The 23,288-nt window shown below is 42.9% G+C and overlaps 1 protein-coding gene across 2 annotated transcripts in view; it reads left to right on the forward strand.

Annotated features, from left to right (window-relative positions):
• Window positions 1-23,288, forward strand: part of CRHR2 (corticotropin releasing hormone receptor 2) — a 147,857-nt gene that overhangs the window by 105,086 nt on the left and 19,483 nt on the right. For both annotated transcript variants that reach the window (XM_053960634.1, XM_053960642.1), the window contains 4 exons: window positions 2,312-2,372; window positions 6,489-6,561; window positions 18,812-18,897; window positions 21,398-21,533. In XM_053960634.1, the coding sequence (XP_053816609.1) occupies window positions 2,312-2,372; window positions 6,489-6,561; window positions 18,812-18,897; window positions 21,398-21,533 (356 nt within the window). The remainder of the gene's footprint in view (window positions 1-2,311; window positions 2,373-6,488; window positions 6,562-18,811; window positions 18,898-21,397; window positions 21,534-23,288) is intronic.

Here is a 23,288-nt window from a genome sequence, read left to right on the forward strand (position 1 = left end):
GATTCTCCAGCTGGAAATGTGATCAGGGATCTGAAGGACATGAGCTGTGATGTGAGGCTGAAGGAGCTGAGCTGCTTTAATCTGGCAAAGAGGAAGATGAGGAGGGATCTGTTTGGTACCAGGAGTGATCTGGAAGATAATTACAAAGGTGATGGAGCCAAATTCTGCTTGGTAATAGCAGATGTTATAAAAAGGAACAATACTCATAAACTGCAGACAGGGAGGCTCCAGCTGGATGTTAAGGAAACAGAAAATGCCAGGAGATGGTGGAACACTGGAACATGTGACTTAAAAGCTGTGAGACCTCTGACCTCGGGGTTATTAAAAATTTAGTCAGGTTAAGCTAAGGGTGAGTATTGATGGTTCTGCTCAGAGCAGGAAATTGGAGCAAACACCTTCAGAGATCCTTCCCAACCAACATCTCCATGTTTTGAACTCAGCCAGAAGATGTTTGGCAGGACAAGCCCCATGCAGGCAGTTTGTCCACTTGAATGAAAATCTGAGGTCAAACAGAACTAGTGAATCTAGCAGTTCTTTTCTGTTGAAGGAAGAAAGGTGGGAAAAAGTCACCAATATTTTCTTTTGTGAAAGCAGAATGACATTTTGTTCAGAAGCTGCAGAAGTAATTGGATTGCAGTTCTGAAGGCAGAAACAACCTTTGAAACAAAATATGTTGTTCAGTCCAAAATCAAATGGGAGGAAAGAGGAGTTGTAGTAGAAAAAAAGATGGTTATTTGGGGAGTTGACTGAATTTTTTCCCCAATAGTTTTAATTTCTCTCAGCAAACTGGAAGATCAGCTGCTTACACAGCTCTCCCCCAGACTGGTTTGATCCCAGGTGTTGTCACTCCCTACCTCTGTCAGAATCCTCTGGGTCTCTCATCACTAATGTAGGAGTGCTGTGAGCTGAATAAACCTTTCCAGCCACCTTTTGGGTGCATTCTGGCTCTGCTCTGTCTCCTTATACACATTTTTTTACCAGTCTTATTCTGGAATCCCTACCCTTCACTTAACAAGGAAAAGTAAAATGTTTTCCTTCAGGAGAGGGGACATGGTTCCATTTTCTCTGTCCATTCCTCCCAAGAACATGGGCAAATGAGTGCACCAGACCCTTTGAGTGGGTGGTGAACAGGATGAAACAAAACACAGTTTGAAGGGCACAGGAGCCACCAGGGATGCTGGGGCAGGAGATCAGAGCTGCTCTACTCCTTGCTGAGGTTAAAGTTGACCCCTCAGCAGCTCAGCCCCATCCCCTCTGTGTCGTGGTTCTCTTTCCATCTCTTCAAAGCCTCCATTTCCCACAGAAGGGAAAGTGGGAAGGTTAAAAGAGACAAATCTGTGTCAGAGACAAGTGCACCTCTGCTCCTCCATGGGGGTTTCAGTCATGTTACTCTCACTGCAGATGCTCGTGAGAGTCACTGGGGCTCTGCCCATGCACTCAGCTCAGTGATTTCAGTGGTTTCAGAGACATGAACCTGCAGTTGGGAATGGAGGATGGAGCTGGTGAGCCTGGACTTGGTTGGGTTTTCCTGAGGTGAGAAGTTAAAGGGGAAATTGAGAGGGAAAAACCTCCCCTTTTAATTTTGACGTGGGTCTAGTCCATGCCTGAGTGGGAGTCAAGAGGCCTCTTCCATTTACTCCTCCTCCCCTCCAGGTCCCTCCTGCAGCAAATCCCCTTCAAACCAGCTGCTTTGGAAGGCCTAAGACAAACACTTGTTAGGGAGTGCAGTGATGTCTGTAAAGTTAAAAGTAGCTGGATCCTTCAGAAAGTGAAAAAAACCAAAAATTCTGATACTGCAAGACTCTTTCTCACAATCCTGTTTCATAAGGAGCAATGAACTCAAAAAAAAAATCGTCGAAAGTTTTGAAATTGTGCTTCATCTAGAGATCCCAGTATGTTTACAAGCTTCTGGAGCCTGGGAAATAAAAACCTAAACACCCACTTCCAAGTGCTGTCTTTAAAGATTCTGCTGTACCAGCTGCAGGAAAATGAAAAGGGACCAAAACTGCCTTTAAGTCAGCCAAAATTCTTCTGGTCACTTCTATGGAAATATAGGTATTTATGTGGGTTTGTTAATATTTTTATTAAATTTCCTTACTTATACTAAAGTTTTGTTGAGATGATCTTTTTTCATTTTTAAATTAAAAGATCTTAGCAGTTGTGATATCTCAAGCAGACCAAGATAGGACCACTGTTATTTAGAGTCTCCCATTCATTAACTCAGAATCTCCTCACACAAATCTGAATTTACTTTGGTACCATGGACACATCCATCCATGATTAACTCCTAATTTTTTTTTTGCTCCTGCAGGTATTCCCTGCCCCATCATCATTGCCTGGGCCATTGGCAAGCTGTATTATGAAAACGAACAGTAAGTGATGTTAATATTTGTGTTTGTGTGGCTCTCTAAACAAATTAGGAAATGAATACACATCCAAACCATATCCCAGGTCACACATTCCTGCTTCCCCTGGCTGTACATTTCCTTCTTCCTCGGTTTCCTTGCTCAGCCATTCCCAGTCCCTGCCTGTCCTGCCTGATTTCTTACACGTGGCATTGGAGAGCTCTTGTTCCCCAAGAAAAATGTCCCTAAAGAGCTGCCAGGTCTGATCAGTTCCTCTGTCCCTAAGGACAGGTTCCCAGGGGGATTTCATCCACTGATTCTTCAAACAGCTGGAAGTTCCTCTTCTGAAATCCAAGGTCCTGACTTTGCTCCTTGCCAGAGCTTTTGTCCGTTTGTCCTGAGCACTGGGGAAATCATGTGCTGCTCCCAGGGGGTCAGACCCAGCCAGATGGACACAGGCAGCAAACATGGACTTGCCTGAAGCTTCCAGACTGTTTGGGACTGCCCAAAATTCAGGAAAAAATGGGAATTTCCTCTTTCTCCATCTGAACATCCATTTGAGTTGTGTGGAGGTTGAGCTGGGGTTCAGGTTGTGTAACTCGTCGTAGTTAAAAGCTCAAAATAAAAAGAATGTTAAAAAATTGCTTCAAGCAACTTCCTGACTTTTTAATATTTGTATTCAACAGAGATCTTTAATATTAGAGATCTCTAATAACTATTAATATTAATTTAATAGAGATCTTTGTATTTAATAGAGATCTTTTCTGCACAGTAAGGTAACTATAACTGGTCCTGTGGCAAATATCCTGCCTGGGGTTTATCAGTTCTTTAGCAAAATATGGCAATTCTGGGAAAAAAAAAGTACTGTTAAATCTCAATTTAAAAAATCTCTCACAAATTATTAAGAGCTATTGCAGTAATTTCATTGATGGGCATTTGTTAAGGGGAAGAATATTAGTGAGATCTAATTAATAATAGTGATAAAACCTAGTGGTGGGTTTGGTTACATAAAGAACTATCAGAGTTCCTGAAGAATATAAATTAGTGCTACTCAACAGAAATATGTTTTACATATCTGAGTCTTACCACAACTGTCTTCCTGAATTGTCCTCATCAGTATTCAGGGGGTGTTTATGTATCCTTCCAGAGGTAAAAAAAGAATAAAAAGTGGTTAAATGGCTTTTATTTCACACAAATGCACCAAGTAATCATCAGAGATGCACCAAATAATTGTCAGTGATTTAAGTTTCTCTTTTTGCTTTCAAAGAAATTATTTTATTGCAGGAACAGTGGCTTGTGTTGGATTTAAAGCAAGGGTTCAGATGATTGGCAGAATAGTTTGCAATACCTTAGCTAAAAGTCCTCGTTGGAATAGTTAAGACTCTAAATATGAAATATTGCTAATCAATTGCAGACATTTATCAAGTTTCTGGCAAGTAACTGTCTCCTCTGAGCATTACTCACCCCATTTAACTAGAAATATTTAGACTGCAGTGTAACAGATCTGGTTTATAACCTAATGAGATGAACACAGACCTAAAGAAGCTGGTTTTTTTTTTTTTCTCCACTACCTACAAAAGGAGCCTTGGAGCAGCAGCACCCCTGGAGAGTTCTGTGTTGCAGATTCTGTCCTTGGCCACAACTTTGTTTTCTCAGTGTGGAAATAAATCCACATTAATTCTTCTCTCAGCACAACCTTGCTCCAACACTGGGCTTCAGATAATAAATTTCAGCATTTTGGTCTTCCAGCTAAGCAACATTTAAATTCCAAAGAGCAACAAGAGCAGCCTTTGCCCTGGAACCTCATTTGTGCTCTACCAGTTCACTTCCAAATTATTTGCTGACTTTTTCTAGCCCAGTAAGTTCTGCCACATGCCTCAGTCTGCTTTGTATTAGTCCCTCTGTTGGGGCAGCCAGCTTCCCAGGAACTCGTTGCTTCTCTTAGTTCTCTAAGTTCCAGGCAATAAAAAATAGTTCTCCCAAAATACCCTTCAAAATCTTCTCTCAAATGTAGATCTTGCAAGTTCTGGAGAAATTTGTTTCCTACCCTGGCATATCTTGTAATTTATTTTTTTTTTCATGTCTTTCCAGCTACATTAAAGAAATAAAATGCAAAAACACAGTTTCATTCATTTAAGACTGCCCTGGGTATTCTTCTTGGATGATAACTTGGCTGGAGGAAGTACCCTATTCCACGTCTTGCTCTCATGCCCAAATTTTGGAAGATGAGTTGCAAAATTATCAATTCACACTCAGTGCACCAGGGAATAGCAGACATCTTTCACATTTCTAAAACATTCAAAGCTCCCTCATTCATTTGGAACTTTAAGGATGTGGGAATTGAGCCAAGAAAAGGCAAATAATTGTGAGGTACTGAAGTGTTCCTGATTCCACTGCGTACCTCAACACTCCTGTCCACTCAGAGCTTCTTGCAATGGGCCAAGCAGCTCCTCCTGTTTTACAAACACCACATTTTGGAGAGAGGCTTCGAGGGCATGGTGTGACCCACGAGGATCCCATCTGAGCCAGAGCTTTCCTGATCCCAGTTCATTTCCCCTGGACTCTTGAGGTCGTGTCTTAGAAACTCCAACCTCTTTGAGGCAACCTATTACATCTTGCTGCTTGTAAAAGTGCAAATGTGGCTCTGTGGTCTCCCTGGCTCAGGAATTACCCTTGTTTCCATGGCTCCAGTGGCACTAAATTACTGTTTCACAAAGCAAACATGGGGAAGGCATAACTTATGCTGTACAGATTTGTTACGGGGTATCCATGACAGGGAAGAAAACTCTCAGACCCTTGAACTCCAAAATCTACTTCCTAAGGGATCTGCAGCTCCAATGATCTCAACCTTAAGGAATTATGAATGCAAAGCTGTCTTAGCTTGGTGGAATCCTGGATGCAGACCCCGTGGCTGTGTCTGTAATACTGAATTAGCTGGGCCTGGATTAATTCCTAGGGCTCGACTTCCAAATAGCATGGAGTAATTCACACAAGGTTTATCATTAAACCTTCTTGGCCTCCAAAATCAGGGGAGCTGCAGTTTGTGGACTACTGGGAATGTCCTCTGGCTCCTGCTAGCTCCAGATTTGTTCCCCAGGAATAGTTTTGGCCTTGGTTAGTTTTTGGCCTGGTCCAAAACTACCCCAAGGAAAACGGAATGGTGTGAGTTCAGACCTGAGCCCAGTCTCTCATTCATTGACCAACATAAACAGAGCAGATTTATTATTCTCAGTGAAGAGGATGAAGTGAGTGTCAGTGTGGGTTGCTGTGAAATCACAGGGCTCTTTTGTTGTGTAACACAGCAGGGAGAAAAACACTTGGAATGAGAGGAAGTCAAGGCAGTGCTCGGTCACATGTGACACATCCAGGCTCTCCTCTGCTCTGAGGCCACTCAGTTCACCTGTGATTCCAGTTCCCAGCCTGTTTTGGTTCATCCCAGACAGTCTGGAAGGGGATGGTGGAGCAGGAATTTGGTGGCTTCACATGATGGCTCTGCTCTGTCTGGCTTTGGTGGCCATGGAATCATTAGGGTTGGAAAAGGCGTCTCAGATTGTGGACCTCAGCCACTCACCAGCACTGCCAGGTCCTCCACTAACCCATGTCCCCAGGTGCCACATCTACATGGTTTTTGAGCACTTCCAGAGTCCCCTGTGGTCCCCAGATTCATTCAAAGCCAGTGAGATGACTCCTTATCCATTCAGTGTTTTATTTAGACAGCATTTCCATGCAACTCGAGACATTGCTTTAATTAGCAGCCCTTACTTTGTGGAATGTGCCTCTGGGCACTGCAGTGGATAACAGGGGTTTTTTTCTCTTACACAGAATATTTCTTTAATCCCTTTTTCAGACATCTCCTGCATCCTTTTTACAGCAGGTTCTCATATTTCTTGTAAATATTTACACAGGCAATAGCCAAAACCATAGAGGGAACATGAATGTTCTAATGGAAGGGGAAAGTGGAGCTCAAATCTGTGTCCAACAACAGGTGATGTGCAGCAGAAAATTCCATTACTTGCTGATTATTTATATATAAACAGTGCAGTGAATATAGGAACACCTCTCTACAGTGTCCTTCATATTGCAGTCTAAAAGAAGTGAGTTTACCTTTACAAATTACTTTCTTATTTGTTTTGTTTTTCACAGGTGCTGGTTTGGAAAAGAGCCAGGGAAATATATTGACTACATCTACCAAGGGCCAGTGATTCTTGTTCTCCTGGTAAGTGTTTGTGTGGGTGGGAGGACACTGCCATCTCCCACTCAGAGGAAATTTGATTTGTCATGTTCCATGTCTGCTTTTATGGAAAATAAGACATAAACAAGGCCAAACATCTTCAGGTGTTCTCCAAAGTGGCCACAGCGGATAACACTGCAAGAATTGAAGTGATTTGGTTTTGGCTGTTTCCTTGGGTTTGGGCCATTCTTTCCTCCTCCCTCTGCAATGCTGTTTGCCTTTGTACAAGGTTTTGAGAGGCAGAAAGGAAAAATGTTCAAAGCCAGGGGGTGCATTACAATATCTGCTCATCCACCTGGGGCTCATGACAACTACAGCAATTCTGTCACACACATTATTTTGAAAAAGGTAATAATCACAATCAGGAATTGCATCTTGCACTGTCAGCTCCATTTTCTCCATCACCAGCACTGCTGTGTGTTTGTTTCTACATTTCCTGTTGTGAAGTTTCCTTCCCCGTGCTGCCCACGCTTACCAGGCTGTTTATCTGTTTACCCAACACTCCGTCTCTTGTGCCAACCACAATTAGGCAGAGGGAGAAGGAAGCTCATTCATAACCCATTTTGAGCCTTCAGCTGAAGCACAGCGATGCTTTCCCAGGAAAAAAAAAAAAAAAAAAAAAAAAAAACCAAACCAACCTGAGTGTGGATGGAAAGTAGTTAGCTGTTAGTAAGGACAGACAAAGCTGAAAAAAGAATGATTCTGCTCTTCCAGGCAGATGAACCAACAGCAGATTCCCAGGGCTCAGTGGGTTCCCCCTCTTAGGGAACTGTGGAAACCCAGGGCACTGGGAATATTTCTCTGTCTGCCCTGGGGTGTCCTGACCCCCAGGGGAGCACTGACTTTGAGCCTCATTCATGGAGAAAACTTCCTAAGCCTCAAAGTAAACCAGAAACCACAAAAGTGTGAAATAGATTGTAGAGATTGTAGAGAGTAGTTTAGTATGTCACATGGGTGAGAAATTTAGGTTTTAGGATTTTTAGTGTGTTATAGATGGGTTCAAGATGGAGGATACAGGGTGTTGTCTTGAGTTCTTTTCTTCTTTCTTCTTCTTCCTCTTTCTTCTTAGGTTTAGGTGGTATCTTGTAATTGGGTAGAAAAATCCACATTGCGGGTCTTTAGGGGTCAGAAAAGAAAATAATCTAGGCGTCACTTCTTAATTGAGTAGTTTAGTTTTTTTGATTAGACTTAAAAGGCCTTGTAACAAAAGATTGTTGGCAATTTTTGTGCTGTTTTTCCTGCACGCAGAGTCTGGTGCAGACGGCGTGCTGAAGTTTTGATAAGATAACAATAAACAGAAAGTAAAGACCGAAAAAGTCCAATGCATCTCTCGTTCCTAGCACAAAACTACTCCAAGAGGGTCTCCCTTACTAGGGGAGCCCCCAGGGAGTTACCCAACTTAGGACCAACAAACTCACAACGAACCAAGGTTTGCTGTAGATGCCCCTTTTGTCACTGCAGCCCCCACGGGGAAGGTGCAAATGCTCCTGAACAGGCACCACTGGCAGCTTTCTCAAGGCTAAGAAGCCTCCTGGTCTCACCTTGTCAGTGCCCTGTTCATGGGATTCAGTGTGGAAAAAGCTTCTGTGCTGCCCAGCTGCTGATCTGAGTGGGTGTCCTGAGAGCAGGAGAGTTCATTCCTGTTTAATTGTTAAGATACAGCAAAAAAATGGCCTGAAAAAGAAAAAAAAATAATAGAGTATATTTTTATGTTAAAAAATCTTTTCTTTATGTTTTAAGGAGAGAAATAGCAATGGGTGTGGTATACAAAATATAAATTGTGCTGCTGAGGGAGCCATCACAAAACCAGAAGGAGCCTCACAGTAAATTGACCTCATTGATACAGAGATTCCCTCACAAATAAATCCTATTTAGATAACACAAGGTAGGAGATTTGTGATGCTTGGAGCACTTGGGTTTCACATCATCGCCTGGAAATCTGTGACTCTGAATTTCCTATAACTTCTGTAGTCCACAGGATCTGTGAAATCATTGGGTAGCATCTCTGACAGATCCCACAGAGCCATGAAAATGGCTTTTTTCTCCCCAGAACAGCACTGTAAATATTTAAAGACCCCAAAGAGACCCAGAAGATGGAGGTATGGTTGGGGGCTGCCACTTTCTGTACAGGTCATTATATCTGCCTCTAATTTGGAACAGCCTTGAGACCCCTCTCAACTGGGCCAGTGACTGAAGAGCCCAAAGCTGACACTGTGGATTGAACCTTCCTACCTTGGCCTGCCTGCACTTGAGCCCTAATTAAAACACTAATGAGGTAACAGCAGTAATTGCACTGTGGGGTGGAAAGGAGCTGATACAATTTGAGGGTGAGCCCTTCCTCCCCTCACTTTAGGGTTATTCCCCTCGGAGAGCACTGCTGGGGGAGGAAAGCATCCCTCTGCAAACTAAACTGCAAATAGGAAAGCTCCTATTCCAGCACACTCCTGATTCCTAAAATCTGCTCCCCTGCTTTTTTTTATTTTTATTTGAACTGTCAGTTCATTTTTGGAGTGTTTCTAATTAAAACCCACAACCCCACGGTGTCTTAAAGCCACTTGACGTGCTCACTTTTTTGATCCTTATGTGAATAAATTCAAACTGGAGATAATGACTGAAGCATCACTTGCTGCTACTGGAGTCACTGACCCTTTCAAGGGTGCTATTAAAAAATGCTGGATGCAGAGCACTGAAATTTGACATCTTCCATGCACCCAGGGCAGCACAGGCAGACATCACTGCCCTCAGATGTGATTTTGGCTCTGCCTTGGCACAGACAAAGTGCTGCCTTCCTCTTCCCTCCACTGAACAGTGGCCACCACAAGTGGAAAACACAGCGATTTCAAGAAGAGGACAACTCTGTGACATCTTTCAGTCACTGCTCACAAGCTGGATTTGAACTAATGAGGAACTGAAGTGGAGCTGCAGCTGTGTTTTGTGAAAGAACAAACAGGACAGGGCACAGTCCTGCTGGGACAAGGGGGAATGGCGTGAAGATGATGATGGAGAGTAGATTAAGATGGGATATTTGGAAGAAATTCTTCCCTGTGAGGGTGGTGATGCCCTGGCACAGGGTGCCCAGAGAAGCTGTGGCTGCCCCTGGATCCCTGGAAGTGTTCAAGGCCAGGCTGGACAGGGCTTGGAGCACCCTGGGATGGTGGAAGGTGTCCCTGCCATGGCAGGGGGTGGCACTGGATGGGCTTTAAGGTCCCTTCTACCCAAACCATTCTGTGACAACTCTGAGACAACTCCCAGGCCTCTGCTGGAAAAACAGACACGAGTGTTACAAGAACAAATATGTGTTATTTCCAAAAGAGGACTAACACTAAAAGCTGAAATTCTAAATACTCCATGAAATTACAGTTCCTGTGCACCTGGGAAAGTTACAATTGGCTTCACTCACCTGAGTGAAGAGCCAAGAGCTCAGTGTGTGGCAGGCACATTCTTCTCTCTCTCAGGATTTTTTTCATAGAGGAGCACAGAAAGAAGAAAGAGAACACAATTTCTATTTCTGCTCCTTGTTTTCCCATATGGAATGTGTTTGGAGAATTGTTTACCTGGGGTGATTGCTTGGTTGGATTCTGGTGAGGATTGTTTGAGCCTGATGGCCAATCCAACCCACCTGTGGCTGGACTCTCAGAGAGAAGGTCACAAGTTGTGAGTTAGAAAAGTAGGTTTGTAGTTTTAGTATCTCCTTTAAATAGTATATTAATGTATTATAGCATAGGTATAATAAAGAAATCATTCAGCCTTCTGAACTGGAGTCAGACATCAGCATTTCTTCCCACTGGGTTCCTTTACAAAACAGGTGATCTTTGGTTACCTCTTGGACACATCTTGGTGTGTTCCAGAAGCATCATTGCACCAACCAGTGGCAGTATGATTGGAGTGCTGAATATTCTTAGAGGGATAAAACTTGCTTCTAAAGATGCAATTCTGTTTTAAATATTATTTTTAAGGATTTTTTTTTCTGTCAGAAATTATTTCCACTGGTTTTGATTTCTTGTTTTCTTACTTCTGTGCATTGAGCTGTTGCAGCACAGGATGGTGTCACACAAGGAACAGGTCATGCAGGAGCTCTAAGCCTCACTGGGAAACAAAAACTGGCCACAAAAAGGCCTTTGATCATGGCAGCAGCCCTCAAGTCCATCTCCAGATCACATTATTGTGTTGTATCTTGGGTACAAAACCTTGAATGAGGCAGTGGAGTTGTTGGATTGATTGATTGATTTTCTACTTGTCTGTGTAGAAGGAGCTCAGAGATTGACTTGGGCTGAAAATAGGGAAACTATTTCAGAGACAGTTGCAGAAAAAAAGGAAACTGAATATAAATGCTGATTCTCTATGTTGAGCAAGAAACATGTATTTTTATTGACAAAACATCTGAGGGAGAAAATTTAGGTAATCATCTTTTTTTTTTGTTTGTTTCATTCCTGAATGGATTTTGACTTGTACATATCCCACAAGGGAACTAACAATTGAGCACATTGGATGCTTTGAAATTTAACTTCTGATAGCACTGAAAAAAACACACTCTATTAGGTACTTTCTTTTCAAATGAGCACATTGGGGTTTTTTTAATTCTTTTCTCAGAGTCACATAACTGAGTTTTAATCACACACCCCTCTCTGAAGCTAAAAAAGAAGGAAAGGGTTGGAAAAAAATGCCAGGGAAGTGAATTCCTTAATAAAATCAGTGAATCCTCCTGATTTTATTAAGGAAAACACATTTCTTGTGTTCACTTTGAGATGTAAAACTGCCAAAGAACTGGTGAACCACACAGACAGAGCAGGGCCAGAGGACAAAGCTCAGAGAAGAGGCACCACAGGCAGTTACCTGAGCTGCTTTTTCCCTCAGTAACTTCTGCCATGTGCTGACCCCAGCTATGAACAGCTCTGCAATATTTCTCAGAGCTGAGACTGTAAACATTTGTAATTTTTCAAACAGGCAGATCATTTTTTTCCCCAAAAACCTTTCATTCAGCCTTAATAGATTTTTTTTTCCCTCTTGTGCTTGAGAACTGAACAGTTTTGCAGCCTCTGGGTTTTTTGTGTCTGGTTGAAAATAATTCACTACAACCAGTTAGCTGCTGGAGTGAGTGGGTGTTATGAGGTGGGGGAGGTCCTGGAGTTCACTTCTGCCTCTGCCTTCATCATTTATTTAACTTTGACTAAGTTAGATTGCTGCTCAAAGCTCAGCTTCACCAGCTATAAAGCCACTTTAATGATTATCTATTTTAAAATTATCTATTTAAAAATTATCCTCCCTTGCTTTGAGATTCCTGGATGACAAGTAGAGGAGTTAAGGGTCCTTATTTCAGTGTGGAATTTTTCTCAGGAGAGAAAACCACAGGTAGCCAAGAGATCTTTATGATGTGCTGCTCATGAAAGATGCAGAAAGATTTTTGTGGTGGCAAGATCAAAGCTGGCCCCAGTAATCAAGGTGTGACCACACAAATGGATTTTTACATCTGCATCCTCTGGCCTGCTTTATTTTCTTTCTCAGTAATTCCAGGAGGATTTCTTATTTCCTTTCTTCTGCTGAGAACTGAGATGAGGTTTTCAGGGAGCCAGTGAGTGTAATTCCAGCATTTCTTTTGTGAATGAAAACTCCCAAAGCTCATAACTCTCCATGTAAAGCTGAGATTGTTTTGTCTCCCCCATGATGTTACCTTCACATCAGGTGATTTCCTGTGCCAGTTATTGCCTGATCACTCAGTCCCTGGACTGCTCTTTGCAATCTGTCTTCGTTTTTGCTGCTCTGAGCAGTTTGATGCCAGTAAAAATCTGTCAGCCTGTTCTTCAATCCCTTTTACAGATCACTGAGATTTGTGTGAAACAGCACAGATCTGCTGGTAGCCTCTTTTCCATTGAGAAATCAGAATAATATGTGTGTATATATACATACACACACACACACACACATATATATATATATATATATATGTATATGTATGTATGTATTCCTGCCCTTTTTCCTTGTGTTCTTATGCATAGTGCTCTTCCCTTCAAGCCTGCAACAGCCAGATTTCTCTGGGAACCTCTGGAGTTTGGAATTTGAATTCCTTTCAGGGGATTGTCCACTGGATCTCCCTTGTCCTCTAACTGACTTTTTCAGAGGATTTCACAAACCACATCATTCTTCCCTTCACACCTTGTTTCTCTTCTTCACAAAGAGTTTATCCAGACCAGCTTCAGGTTATGGGAAATGTCAGTATCTCAATGCAGCAACCACTGGCTGATGCTCTGGAAGGCCTTGACGGGAAAAAAAAAAATTCAGTAAGCACCTGAGTTAATAATTCAGTTTTTCAAAACTAAGGCTGTGGAAAGACAGGGTGTTTTTCAAGTTTGTCACATCAGAGAGTGGAGATGCTTAAGCTTATCAACAAAATCAGCTGATTTATTGACAAAATGGAATTTTTCAAAAGTGAGAATTATCCTTCCACTGCCCCAGGTTGCTCCAAGCCCCGTCCAGCCTGGCCTTGGACATTTCCAGAGATCCAGGGGCAGCCACAGCTGCTCTGGGCACCCTGTGCCAGGGCCTCACCACCCTCACAGGGAAGAATTTCCTCCTACTATCCAATCTAAACCAACTCTATTTCAGTTTGAAGCTCTTCCCTGTCTTCAATTCTTTTGATCTGTCATGCTCCATTTCAAACACCACAGTCCACATTGCTGAAGTCCTTCTGATCTTCTAAGGAATTCAAAGTTTTCTTATTCACTATTTTATGTGAAGTATCTCACCTGTGTATATAGCTGTATGCATTTCATTTATGGGTTTGGTTTTTTTTTTGGCTGGAAAGCATTCCCTAGTCCTGTGTAAGCATCCTCCTTGCTGATACAATTGCTTCTCTGAATATTTTCTTAGTTTTTACTGACTCTTCTCACTTCTGCTTCCACTTCTGCATTGTTCTGTTCAGAGACTGAGATTTTATTATTATTGATATCTTTTTTTCATTTCCCCTTCTCCTTCCTATCTGGATGGCTTATGTTTTTTCTCAAACACTAATCAAATTAGTTTTCTTATTGATTTTTTTTTTTGAAATTTCTTTCCTCTACAGATGAGCAGTTCCTCCACTGCTGCAGCTTTGCAGTTCATGACCTGTTGACATCCCCGAGTTCTTCTTGCAGGACTTTTATCATCAGTTCTGCTGTTGTGCATGCAGGTTGTGCTAGCTGCACAGAGCACAAAGATAATGTGCTGGTTTGCTTACAGTCCATCCAGAATTTATCTCCCATTTTGCCACCGTTGCTGTTATTGACTTTTTGCTATTCATATTTTGTAGTTGTGGAGTCAATAAATGCCCAGCAAGGTGGCCAGCACCACGGACACTCTACAAATTTTCTGAATTTTCTACTTTTGTTTATGAAATGTTCATTCCTCTTAATCACATACAGATTTCTTAATCAAATAAAGATTTCGGGAATCCTTATTCCTGATTGTACATAAAAGTGTTTTCTAGCCCTTTGCCCAAAGGGCTCATCGTGGTGCCTGTGACCTTTGAAAAGGAAACTTTTGTGATAAAAAGCTCTGTCTGAGGATCAGGTCAGGCCAGCATGGTGGAACAATTAAAACAAAGCATTAATTAATTGGCAGAGTGCACATCTGAGTTCAGGATGGTAGCATCCAGAGCTCCCACTCAAAGGACTGTTCTGATCCCAGTTTGGGTTATTTAACCCTGAGGTGATTTTACAGCACTGCATAAAAATATGAAACCTAAATAGAATAATTCTTACAATTCCTGGGAGTGAAGAAGAGCAAACATTCTAGGAAGCAGAGGAGCACAAGCTTTCTGTGAAGCATAAAATACAAAACCCAGCAGAAAATGAGCAAAATAAAAGCTAGTTGTCCATTAAATTCTCAAAAGAGCAGAGCTTAATGACATACCTATTGAACTCCTGGGCTTGGGGAAAACTGCAAAGGAGCCCTCAGAGTCAGCATTGCCTCTTTTGTGCACTTGGGCTATTTCATTTTGATAAGAGAGATAAATTTCCTCTCAAGTGGAGTTTGGTTTTTATGAGAGAATAATTTTGCCAGCAAAATCATTTACTGAAAAGCTTCTTTTGGTTCAGAAGAGTTTCTGGGCTCGTGTGTTCAGGTTATAATAGAGCAGTGCCAAAACAGATGGCTCAAATACTTTCTGGATCACTGGCTTGTAACTCCATTTTGGGGGGCTGAATTTTCATCCCAATTTAGAAATGGAAAGACTAAACTTCTGGCAAGAAATGAAAACTTTTTCTTTCCCATCTGTAGTTGGAGAGGGTCTTATTCCAGCAATAATTATATTCTTAGCATGGCATAATTAAAGGAGAGGAAGAAATAAGCCACTTTATTCTATCTTCACAACTTTACCTTTGGATTCATTTTATCTACCAGTAAATGTCAAGGTAAAAATCCTTGGTTATGTTTTCCATTAGGAAGCAGAAAACGTGGATACACAGAAATGAATGAAAATAGAAAATGAGCCTAAAGAGAAACAAAAAGGATGCACTGCCTTTCATCATTACCTCTCTTCAATGACCTTTCCTGGGTCTCCATTGATGGAAGTGATGTGTGGGTTTTGTTAGAGCTGCCCAGCTCGGAGGAATTAATCTGTTGACACAGAGCTCTGATCATAACAAAGAAGTCCTTGACAAATAATTGTGTACTTTGGTCAATACAGCACTTAGGCTCTTTTCTAGGAAAACTCACTTTGCAGTGGAGTGAGATCTTTCTCCCTCTGAAGCACTGCAGACTAGCTGAGGAACAAAGAGCAGAGGCTTCATCTGCTCTGCCTGTAAATCAGGCTCAGTCTGGTAGCCACTAGAGCTGGGTGGATTCTCTGCAGCTGAGAAAACAGCTCCATTTTCATCTCCAAGCCTTCAGCTCTTGCAGGCTGTGTGCAGCAGCCTGGTCCCTTCTGATTCCCAGCTCGTGTCCTCCCTCCTGAGCAAACTGCCCCCATCATCCCCACGAGCTTGGGCTCAGGCCCAGCAAGGACAAACGGACAATTGAAACCCCATCTCGTTATGCACTGAAAATGGATCTTCAGATCAGTTCTGAAATAGTTAAAATAGTTAAAATAGTTTCTTCAGACCTCTCTGAGTGCTGCTAAAAGACCTTACTGAGCCAAGTGTCTTTCTGAAATGGAGTTCAGAGTGCCTTTCTGAAAAGGCATCAGAGTGGGGGGTTTTTGAAAAGAAATCATTAAAAGTGAATGCACTGAAATGTGCTTCTAGAAGGGAAAACCAAAAATAAGTATTTTCATGTGACCGCATTTTCATCTTTTCCCTTGGATTTTTTGCTTGCTGAGATCTGCATTGTAGGAGTGACCCTATCCAAGTCTTAAAGATCTCTCAGAAAAACCTTAACAGAGACAAAATGTTGGTGCCTAAAAAGATTTTTAAGCTTCCATAGACTGTAATGTCACAGAACCTCATCGACACAGCCCATTCACTTCATTGAAGCTCACATGGGATAACCTGAAGATCAGTGGAATATTTATGTGGGCAACTGGTTCAAGTCCAAGCCCCCTTAATCCAAAAACACTCTAAAATATGTCATATGTACCACTGTTGAAAAGTGTCCATTTCTTTGCAGTGAATATAAATAGATCTTGGTATAACCAACTGCTTAATCTGACAAGAAATGATGCCAGCCCAGCTCAGTTCCTCATGCTCTTGCTCTTCTAATCCTCACTCTGGGATGGAATTGATTTATAGCCAAGGCTGAGACACTTGGCTTTTCTCTCTTAGCTACTAAATCTAGAATAGGGAAGAAACAGTTATTCCTTTTCCTGGAGAAACTGTGGGATGAAGGCAGCAGCAGGAGCTGAGTGTGTAACAGGCCTGCACTCATGTCCTCTCCTGCTGCAGCAAGAGCTGGGCAGAGAAACTTCGGAGAAAGTGGAAAACCAAGTCTTGAAGGAGCTTCATGCATTCTAAAGGAGATTCTAAAGACAAAAGGAGCTGTGAATTATTTTTCTAACCTCCCTTTATGCACTGAAAAGGCCAGAGGATTCTCCTGACTTGATGGTCCTCTGCATCCAAGCCATCACCTCTTGGGCATACACACGAGACCCATTTTTCCAGAACCTTCCCTCCAGCTCAGGATATTCTCCTTCCATCTGTGCCATTCACCAGCCTTTAAAAAAAAATTCTCTGTTTTTTAGGTAAAGGCAGACTGGTAAAAGAAGACTACAACAATAATGGAAGAAGCAGAGTGAAAGTCACTCTGAGGTTCAGACTGAGATTACTCAGGAGGAGGATTCAGTTTGAGTGGCCAATGCTGCTGTTACCTTCTCCTAGAAAATGTGCTTAGAAATCATGTCCTGGCAGGGTTCTCTCAGTCACCTGGGCAGTTTTTTAAAAGTCAGCAATGAGGAATCTGCCTCCCTGGTGCTCCTGGAGGGAGGCGATGTCTCTCAGCAGCTTTGTGTCACCTGTGCCAGTGCCACTCACAGACTTCAGGGGTGCCTCAGGTGCTGCTCTGCTCTGGGCTTGGGCAGCTGAACTGGGAGAATTAAAAGCAGACTTTTGTAGAATGAGAGTGTTTCTGGTCAAAGGACTCCCAGAATTTCCAGCTAGCAATTCTTCTGGACTGATGAATCACGCCTCTGCAAATGAATTTCACAAAAGGCCAGAATCCCTCATTTTCTGATGCAGGCTGTGGCAATTTGAATTTCCAGTTCAGATGGCAGGATGCTGTCACATTGAAGTAGGGCTCATGAAACTTGAAATGCCTTCTTCAGCCCAGTTCATCATGATGATGGTATGTGATCAGTCCCACTGATATTTGGAGTTTGCTCTTACCTAGGAGTCTGTAATTCAGTCTGGCACTTTCCACTGCAAGTGCAAAACTGGCACATTTTGGGTTGGTGCCTTTTTTGTATCTTTGGTAGAAATAACCCAATCATGGCTCTGAGCTGATGGAGAACCTCAAGATTCAGCAGCAGAATTGCAGAGAGGGAAGTTTTCTTTCTGTGGGTGAAGGTCACCTCCATTCACCTCCTGCTGAGCAGAGACTGCCTGAACATCTCTCTCTGTGTTACTGAAGAACGGGGCAGTCACCAGTGTGAGGAGTTTAAGATTCAACTCAAACCACAGATATGGAGCTGCTTTTGTCTCTGATAAATAAAGCACGAACCAGTATCAAGGTCTTAATATGACAAAAAAAACCAAATCTGAGAAGAACAAACACACAGGCTGCAGTGCTTTGATTGCTTCTTGTACTCCCCAGGGCCCCGCTCTGCTGAGGAAATAATTTCCAAAAAAAGCCGTGTTAACACCTAGAACAGCATTTTTGTATCTCACTTAGGGTGTTTGCACAATTCCCACTGCTGCCAGTCTCCCAGTGTCTGCTCAGGTGTTTCATTGCTCCATTTGTTTTGAGCCATGGAACAGGAGCCACGGGGAATGCTCTGATGGATGCCAAGATATGTAAACATTGAAATATACCCCACAGCACAGGGGAAAAAGGAGAATATTTTGAGAACACCTTTCAGTTAGCAGCTCTGCTGGGGTGTTTGTAAATATTCAGATGTCAATCACAGAATTATTCCATTCAGGGGCTGAAAAATGCCAGAAGCCCCTGGAATTATGTGTGAGATAAATATTTTCTCCCCAGCTGTGCTGGGACCTCAGCAGTTGTGTAGTTCTGACAACTTTGGGACAGACCCATGTCTTGTAAGCTGCCCTGCTTTATGTTCTGAAAGCATCTCCAAACCTGCTCCTAAGAGCCAAATCCTTCCACTGATCACAGTCTAAAAGTCAATCTTCTCTTCAGTTTGTTGGGTTTTTTTTTTTAATCCCCTGTTTGCACTATGCAAGAAAGTCACCAGCAGATGCTGCAACAGTAATTGGAGGAAATATCACTTCTCAGTGGTGAGGCTGCAACACAAATAATAATTACCCAGCTCAGCAGATTGAAAAGGGGGGTGGCAAATCCATCAATCCCACCTTTAGTTCCTCATTGCACCCAGAAAAGGTGAAAAGGGAGTAAAAATAATTCCTGGTTAGGGCAATAATGAGCTACTCCATTTTCACTGCTGTTTTGGGACCATTAAGAGTGTTGGATCTTTGTTGTATAATCTGGTGTTTCTAGTCAACTTTGGAGTCTGTTGCAATCAATGGTAAAGCCAAAAGGCTGTTTTCAGTCAGATTGAAACTGTAAAATGTGCTTTTTAGGGTGTAGCATATCCTGTGAGCCATTATTTTACTGACTGGTTGCATTTTTCTCTTCTCTCTCCCTTCTTTTCCAGATAAATTTTGTATTTCTATTTAACATAGTTAGGATTTTAATGACAAAGCTGAGAGCTTCAACCACTTCAGAAACAATCCAGTACAGGTAAGTCAGCTTGTGACTGCTGCTGCTCTGGTGCTATCAAAGCTCTGCCTTGATTGTCCTGTCCTTGTCCCACCTTTGTCTTTCCAGGTGCCACTGTTGATGGAGCTCATAAATTAGGCCCACATTATTAATCTGTGCAGGCTCTCCAAAAAAGCCTGCCTGCATTTTTTCTGTCCACTCCATTTCACTTCAGGCCTGCACCTGCCCCAGCACACATAGAATCCCCTCCTTTCTATGAAATCTGAAGGATTTGGGCTCATGTGAGGACAAATTTATCCATTTCTAGATGTACACAAGTGTGTATACAGTAAGTGCTGTGTCCAGCTTTGGGCTCCCCAGCTCAGGAAGGAGCTGGAGCTGCTGGAGCCAGTCCAGAGGAGGCACCAGGATGCTCAGAGGGATGGAGCAGCTCTGCTGTGGGGAGAGGATGGGAGAATTTGGGTTGTTCAGCCTGGAAAAGGCTTTGTGATTACTTAATTTTGGCCTGAAGGGAGCCTGCAAGAGGGTGGGGAGAGACCATTGACAAGGATCTGGAGTGACAGGACAAGGGGGAATGGCTTCAAACCGAAAGAGAGTAGGTTTGGATGGATATCAGGAAAAAATTCTTCCCTGTAAGGGTGGGGAGACTCTGGCACAGGGTGCCCAGAGAAGCTGTGGCTGCCCCTGGATCCCTGGAAGTGTCCAAGACCAGGCTGGACAGGGCTTGGAGCACCCTGGGATGGTGGAAGGTGTCCCTGCCCATGGCAGAGGGTGGCACTGGATGGGCTTTAAGGTCCCTTCCAACCCAAACCATTCTGGAATTCTGTGATTGATGTGTGCATACAGGTATTTAATGCTCCTTTTAAAATGTAGGGGAGGGGAATGAGGGGTGATTGTGCCCCTTCCTTCCAGCTGGGGCCAGAATTAGTGTAACCACTCACTGGCTTGCATCACAGAACTGATCCTCAGCTAATCAGTACCTTTACTGGGGTTTGGCTTCTCAGGTAAATCAGTTCCCATACCCAGCATAACCCCACAAGCACTGGGATGGCAGAAAGGAAAAGTCAGGAGGGAAGGTGGCCTGGCCCCTTCAGACACCAGTGTGGGCTTAGATCAGCCTTAACAGTCCAAAAGCAAATTCTCATATACCAGGAGATGCTGAGTGCCCTTCTCTTATCATTTGCAGTATCTTGAAATATATTTGGAGGACTTAGGGACTAACAGGTCCTTGCAGGAGGAAATGGCACAGGTTTTCTGGAGTGAGATCAGTCACTCTAACTCATTTCTGGATAAAATCTCAGCATATCAAGCTGAGTTGCATCTTGATGTCCTCAGATCAGGCTGCACTTTGGAGGCAGTTTTGCTGCAGTAATGGGCTTTGTTGTTTTGCCTGAATCCTTCCTTTTGCTCCTGTCAGGGTTTTGTTAGTGAAGTTTGTGCAGTGGTCTGAAGTTCAGACCCTTCTCTGCACATTTCCTGAGAAATTAAGGGAAAAATACCCCTTTTTCTTGATCAAACCTCATGCTACAGAACTAAAACTGGCCTGAAAAAGCCCTGATTCAACCCTCAGTACATTTTTATCCCTTTTGCAGCTTGCAGGGAAGCATTAGAGACATTAGAGTGAATCAATCTACAACAACTGCCATTGTTCTTGAACAGATGACAATGACCTTATCCTTGCAGGCTCTCTGAGGGAATTGTCTTTTCCACAGCCTAAATGGAAACTTTTAGAATTCCAGCAAAGCCTGGGGCATGTCTTGATGCTCTAAGGCAGAGCAGTGCAACCCTTTGCTAAGCAGATATTAAATTGTGTGGCAGCTGGTTCCTTAAGGCTGTCACTTTATCCTGCCACTGGCAGTGGTTTTGTGCTCCCCTGCCTGTCTTTATCTATAATAAATAATGTTATGACATTATTCAGGGATTTAAACAGACTTAGCCAAATTTCAGCCTTTGTGTTTATACAATGGCATGCTGCTCTCAGCTGACACCCCAAGACACTGTTACAGCGCCAAAAATAAGGATTAGCCCCAACATTTCTGTTAATCACTGATGGCTATTGATGATCACTTTTTCACCACCTGCTTTGTGATTTGTGGTTCCTAAGACAGCCCTGAGCAGTTGAGTTGGGCGGGCAGGTGTTGCAGAAAGTGTTTACACTGCAGACAACCTCAAATGATGGGCACAGAGCAGGTCTCAGCTGAGCTGGGCACTGATCACATCTCCCTGAGGTGTCAGAAATCACTCAGCAAACCTGCAGAGAATCCCAAGGCTTCAAGCCTCACTGGTAGGAGAGAAAAGGAAGAAGAGAGTGAAGAGAGGGATAAAAACGAGGTTCCCATTCACCCCCTGGAGTTCAGAGTGTGGGGAAGCAGCAGGATTCGAAGGCTGTCCTGGGACACTTCCCCCAAGTGGACAGCACTGCTCAGGCAGGGAGGCTGGCACTCTTTCCATGCTCCCCCTTTCCACTCCCAACACGGTTGTTCTTCCCTGTGTTCACTTGTTTTCTGTTCCCTGCCCACAGGAAGGCAGTCAAGGCCACATTGGTTCTCCTGCCTCTGCTTGGCATCACCTACATGCTTTTCTTTGTCAACCCTGGCGAGGATGACATTTCCCAGATTGTTTTCATCTATTTCAATTCCTTCCTTCAGTCTTTTCAGGTAAGAGAGCAGGCTTACAGCTCTATCAGCTGGAAGCTCTAACCTCTGCACAGCTCTATCCTCGCTGCTTTTCAGCCATGAAACTTGAGGCAATGAAGTCTGTGATAGAAAATATGGTTGCAAATAGCTCAGCTTAGTTCACACATGAATAATACATGTACAAGTGTGTCACATGGAGTGGAAAATCCTCTCAGGTGTGGGCTGGAGGGATTCATCCCCCTTAACTCAGCACTGTGTTCATCTCCTCACATAAAATCAATAGAGAGAGAGAGAGATGTTTCATTCCACCTGCCTGAGAGAGGGCGAGGGGGTCCCCTTGTGACATTCACATTCTCTGGACAGACAGACATAATTCTGTCTCTCAGGATTTCTTGGAGAAGCACAGAGAGAAAAAGAGAAAACAATCTCTATCTCTGCTCCTTTGTTTTCCCCATGTGGAATGTGGTTTAGAGATTGTTTACCTGCAGTGATTGCTGGGTTGGATTCTGGTGAAGGTTGTTTGGGTTCAGTGACCAATGGGATCCAGCTGTGGCTCAGACTCTCAGCAGAGTCATGAGTTTGTTTGTCAGTTGTTAGATAAGTAAGAAGCAAGTATGTAAATAGTATAGTATCTCTTTAAATAGTCTATTAATGTAATACAGTATAGTTTTAATAAAGCTATCCTTCAGCCTTCTGAGCTGGAGCCAGACATCAGCATTTCTTCCCGGATCCGGGGTGTCACACTGTGACTCGAAATAACTCACAGAAGCAGGTTAGATGTAAAAGGAAAGAAAAAGAACCCAAAAAAGCTAACTTTATTTTCTGACTCCACTATATATACAATAGCAAAAATGACACTGGATTGGAGGGTGAAACTACCACCTCTCCAACCACACTGTTCAACAGTCCATCAGTTCTCTCCACCCACAAAGAAGAATGTAAAGCAATCGTTATTTACATGAACATGTGTGAGAAAACTCTGTTGAAATATGTAAATATCAAAAGGCATAGGAACTTTTAGAAGAACTTTAAAACTCTCAAAAGAACAAGACAACACCGGGGTTCACCGCATTTTTACTATTTCCCCTTCCTGAGGTGCCTCTCTCTTCCCAGAGCACACACTGGGCTGAGACTGGGACTCAGTGTTGCTAAACCAAAGGGAAACAGCTCCTACCTGTTGGACTTGCTGCTCTATTCAGGTTGTAAGAATCTCCAGACAAGTTTATGTTTATTCAATCCATCAGTCTCGACTTTAATTCCTCATTGCAGCCAGAAAAGGAGAAAAGGGAGTAAAAATAAGCTCCTTGTTGGGGCAATAGTGAATTGCTGTTCTGTGCAGCTAACAGCTCAGTTTTTAATTAATATTAGAAGTTATTTAATATGGTGATTTTTAGGGATGTTAAGAATTTATTTTAACTATTTTCTCCAATTCAGAAAAAAAAGACATGGTGAGTATGAGTTTAGAACCAGTTGGTTAAAAAGAAAGGAAGACAACAAAACATGAACCAGCTGCTTTCAGAGAAATTCCGAATATTTTGCCTTCAAAGATCATTTGTGTTTCGAGGCATGGATTGCTGAACAAACTTTTGGTAGGAATTTAACGGGGAGGAAAGGGACAGTGTTTCAGACACACCTGAGCTGTGTTGCCCAGCCTGCTCTGGTGCACTCCCTGAGCCATCAGCCCCATCTCCTCCCTCCCCTGAATTAACTGGAGTTCTGGCAGGATGGAAAAGGCACTGGAATGTGAGCAATTGCCCCAACTCTGTGAGTCTGACA

The sequence above is a fragment of the Vidua chalybeata genome, chromosome 1 (genome assembly GCF_026979565.1).
Source record: "Vidua chalybeata isolate OUT-0048 chromosome 1, bVidCha1 merged haplotype, whole genome shotgun sequence".
Lineage (NCBI taxonomy): Eukaryota > Metazoa > Chordata > Aves > Passeriformes > Viduidae > Vidua > Vidua chalybeata.